We start from the raw sequence: 4,304 nt of genomic DNA, 5'->3' as shown, positions 1-4,304 counted from the left end.
AGACAATATTTTTTTAATACAGATCCAAGTTATTTCCGTGACACCATCAATCATGCAATTATAATAGGGGGCTATATGAGAAACACCCTCCATTAAAAATTTACTTCTTAGTAAATCCTTTATTTGTAAATGATGTTTGACATAAATTCAATGGGCCCGAAAAACCATATATGCCCCCACTAATTATTAATTAGTATAATTATTCAAATTAAAAAAAAATATACACATACTCTATACACAAATCTTCTCCAAAAATTATACCCCCAAATCACGCTTCAGATTTATACCCAAAATAATGCTCCCAAATCAATTCTAAAAATCTCATTTTTATTTATTTTCTTATTTTCGATGTCTTCATAACAAAATTTTGATTTTGTTTTTAAAAAAAAAAAATATTTTTCAATTTTTTTTTTAATTTTGGTTTTTTATTTTTTATACTTCTGTTTTTCAAATTTAAATTAATTTTTTTTAACAAATTGAAATTCACTATAAACTTATCAAAAACCACTATGTGATTATTGAAAATCCATTATAAAATTACGAAAATCCATTATAAAATCCATTATAAAATTATTGAAAATCTTTATGTAATCAACAAAACCCACTAATTAATGAAAACCAGTTTGTAAATTAACGAAAATTACTATGTAATTAGCAAATTTCATTACAAAAAAATCACTAAGAACTTATCAATTAACAAAAAACACTCTATAATTAATGAAAACCACTCCGTAATTAACGAAAATCACTATGTAATAAACAAGTTCCATTATAAAAATTCATTACAAACTTATGATTAACGAAAACGACTATGGAATTAATGAAAACCAATATGCGTGCAAAAACCACTCTGCGTGCAAAAACCACTCTTACATTGAGGTGGCTCCTGTACATATAAAGTAGTCCTCCCCATACTTGTCGAAACATGAACCAGGGTTGGACAAGTATGTATTCTCAAACCCAATTATTACCCGATAGAAGAGTTCATCTCTCATACAGATGAGATGAGATACAAAAATAAACATCAACAATTGATAGGGGAGAGTAATAGACGTCAGATCGGATTTCGGACGAAGATGTGGATCTTGGTTGTCCTCGGTCTATCGCGAATTTGAAAACATATCGTCATTCTTGGAAGCAAGAAGCACATGGAGAAGCCGCATATTTGAAGCCCTAGAACCATCATAAGCATCGAACTCTTAAATCCAATAACCCACGAAGTCTTCCTATGAAAATGGCGAATGAAAAGAAAAGAGAGGATCGGCGGCCGCGTGGAGAAAAAAAGAAAAAAATAAAATAAATGATAGATTGAGAGAATAAGGTTTGGGAGTTTGGGTAAATAATTGAACTTTATAAATTCATATTAAATGATGGAATTATGTCATATATGAAGAATGGTATAATTGTGAAACTATATTATTCTTAATCATTAAAAATAGTTTGGATTTAACTTAAAAATAAGAAATATTTTTGGACTCATTGTAATTGGGTCAGTGTAATGAGCCCCCCCCCCCCCCCCCCCCCCCCCCCCACCCCTATTTCTCTCTCTATGAGAGGCCTTCTTCTCTCTCTATGAGAGGCCGTGGGATCTTGCTTCGTCTCCGGCTGTTTCTTCTCTCACCGCTGGATTTGCATTGTTCAGACGGATCTCACTCGGACTGCCTAATCGTGGGGTAATTTTTTTTCTTTTTTCTTTTTTATTTTTGGCTATATAATTTCGACGACTTTATTAGGGTTTTACTTTTCTATTGGTTTCATCTTTTATCTTACCTTTATTTCATACCTTAACCCTATTATTTTTTCCGATTCCATTGTTTTCCAGATCGGCATATCACTTGCGACGCCCACTATCCCTCTCTGCACATCCCATCTCATCTATCTCTCTCACCCGACCATGGATCAGATCACAGAAACCATGGCTCGGAAATTCACTTTAACGGCTGACGAGGAGGAGGGCATCTCCTTGGATAACACAAGCTTGGCACCTTGGGTTACTGATCCCGCTTATCGTCTCGTTGGTGGGATAGTTTCATCGAAAGAGTTCTTTGCACATACACTCAAGGCAAATGTCTTGCGCCTCCTTCAACCTATCAAGAAATGTGAGATCCAACCCCTCAGTCAAAACAAATTTCTTGTCGAATTTGCCCACCATCTGGACCGCACACATGCTTTGGGTGGCTGCCCGTGGCTTATGGATAAGAACGCCCTCCTTTTCCATGATCTTGGACCAGAAGAAGACCATGGCGGTTGATGTAATGATATGCCGATTGTTATCCGTATTCACCAGCAGCCGATGTGCCAGAGATCTGTCGAAATGGCACAAAAGATTGGAAATAGTATTGGGCACTGTGTGGAGGTCCTGAACCAACACCAAATTGGATTTGCGCAGTTTATTCGAGTTAAAGTCATGATTAATGTGTCTCAACATATCCGACAGGGAACTTACATCCATAATCCGGACGGTACGAAGAATTGGATAAACTTTACATACGAACGCCTCCCGAACTTCTGCTTCCTATGCGGTGTAATCGACCTTATAATCGACCATGGTGAAATTAAGTGTCCGAAGAGGTATGAGGAAGGGTTCGTGGATCCGGGCGATCAATTACCATATGGGGTTTGGCTGCGAGTGTCGCGCTCCAAGGATGATGACAAGCCAAGATTACCACTGCAACCCGCTCATTTTAGCTCCTGCACTGCCTACCGGGCTCCGAATCACGCTACTAGTCGAGGGGCGAACATCTTCAACGGCACCAGCCTAGCGGAAAATAATAGAGCCCATTCTACTAGTAATAGGAACAATGAGAACAACTCACGTCTGATAGTGGAGGAAATGAACCTGTTTAACAACGCTGTACAACTCTACACTGAAGGCAACATAGAATCTTCTGCTCGGAAATATATAACCATTCCCGAGAAAAATCACAAGAAGAGGAAAGTGGGAACCAATGCAGACGAGGTGATCATAAGCAACAAAAAGACACAGTTAAAATTGAGGGACGAAGACTCTAGCTCAACGGCGGAGACTGCAGAGCAGTCCCGCCGAGATCAATGAGTTGCCTATTTTGGAATTGTCAAGGGCTCGGGGTGCCTTTGGCAATTCATGTACTCAGGGAAATTCTCCGAAAATATAACCCCGACTTGGTGTTCCTCTCGGAGACGAGATCTTCACCAACAAGAATTGAGTATTTGAAAAGAAAATGGAATATGTTTGGGATAGCAGTAGACAAGCTCGGTAAATCAGGTGGACTTGCCTTACTTTGGCAGAAGGACGTAACAGTCACTCTCCTTAGTTTTACTGCCAATCACATCGATGTGGAGGTTTGGCAGAAGAATGGCTCTGACCCGTGGCGGTTCACGGGTTTCTATGGTTTTCCGGAATTAAGTCAACGATACAAGTCGTGGGAGCTTATCCGCCATCTTCTGTCACAAAGTGTTCTACCTTGGCTCATCGGTGGTGATTTTAACGAAATTCTCGACAACTCAGAAAAAATAGGAGGCAACCCACGACTGCCAGGCTATATCAATGCTTTCAGAGAGGCTTTGGAAATGTGCAACTTGTTTGATTTAGGATTTGGTGGGTTCCCATTTACATGGTCTAACAACAGAGCAGAACCCCATACGGTCCGTAGTCGTCTAGACAGAGCATGCGGGACTCCTGAATGGATTAATCGGTTCCCACGAGCACGTGTGCATCACATGGGCTATCCGGGATCAGATCACATGCCTATCTTATTTGCTCTTGTGCCGACACAAACAACAAACTTCCCGATGAGGCGACGCCCATTCCGGTTCAAAGCTACTTGATGTAAAAGAGAGGACTGTTAGGAGCTCATCAAACAACACTGGACTGCCCATGCTGACCCAAATCCCATAGAAATGGTGATACGAAATATCGAATGCTACAGAATGGCATTGATGAGCTGGAGCAAAAATGTTGTGGGCCAACCTCAACGCAGAATTGAAGCAATCTATAAGCAACTCCATGCACTCCATTACGGTACTCAAACTGAAAATGCAGGAGCCATGGTTTCTTCACTACGGGCTGAACTTGAAAAACTCTACGTGGATACAGAGATGTACTGGAAGCAGTGGAGTAGGGTACAATGGCTACGGGAGGGTGATAGAAATACCAAATTCTTTCATGCAAAGGCAACTACTCGGCATCAGGCTAATATGGTGAACAAAATCAAAGATAAAGGGGGACAATGGAGAGATAAAATTGAGGATATTGAGCAGGTGATCTCGGAGTATTTCAATGGCCTTTTTTAGACGACTAATCCGCAAATGGGAGAGATAGACGA

At 39.9% G+C, this 4,304-nt stretch overlaps 1 protein-coding gene across 1 annotated transcript; it reads left to right on the top strand.

The window, feature by feature from the left end:
• Positions 1-3,051: 3,051 nt before the first annotated feature.
• On the top strand, positions 3,052-3,807 carry LOC148768490 (uncharacterized). Its single transcript, XM_088821233.1, has one exon. It carries the CDS (start codon positions 3,052-3,054, stop codon positions 3,805-3,807), a length of 756 nt encoding a protein of 251 aa, XP_088677359.1.
• Positions 3,808-4,304: the final 497 nt, after the last annotated feature.

The sequence above is a fragment of the Erythranthe guttata genome, chromosome 8 (assembly GCF_056151865.1).
Source record: "Erythranthe guttata isolate IM_541 chromosome 8, IM_541, whole genome shotgun sequence".
Lineage (NCBI taxonomy): Eukaryota > Viridiplantae > Streptophyta > Magnoliopsida > Lamiales > Phrymaceae > Erythranthe > Erythranthe guttata.
The sequence above is the reverse complement of the archived record's forward strand: the minus strand, read 5'-3'. Positions and strand labels throughout refer to the sequence as shown.

Excerpts from the sequence above, each read along its gene's own strand:
- LOC148768490 (XM_088821233.1), top strand. The coding sequence starts at position 3,052 with ATGAGTTGCCTATTTTGGAATTGTCAAGGGCTCGGGGTGCCTTTGGCA.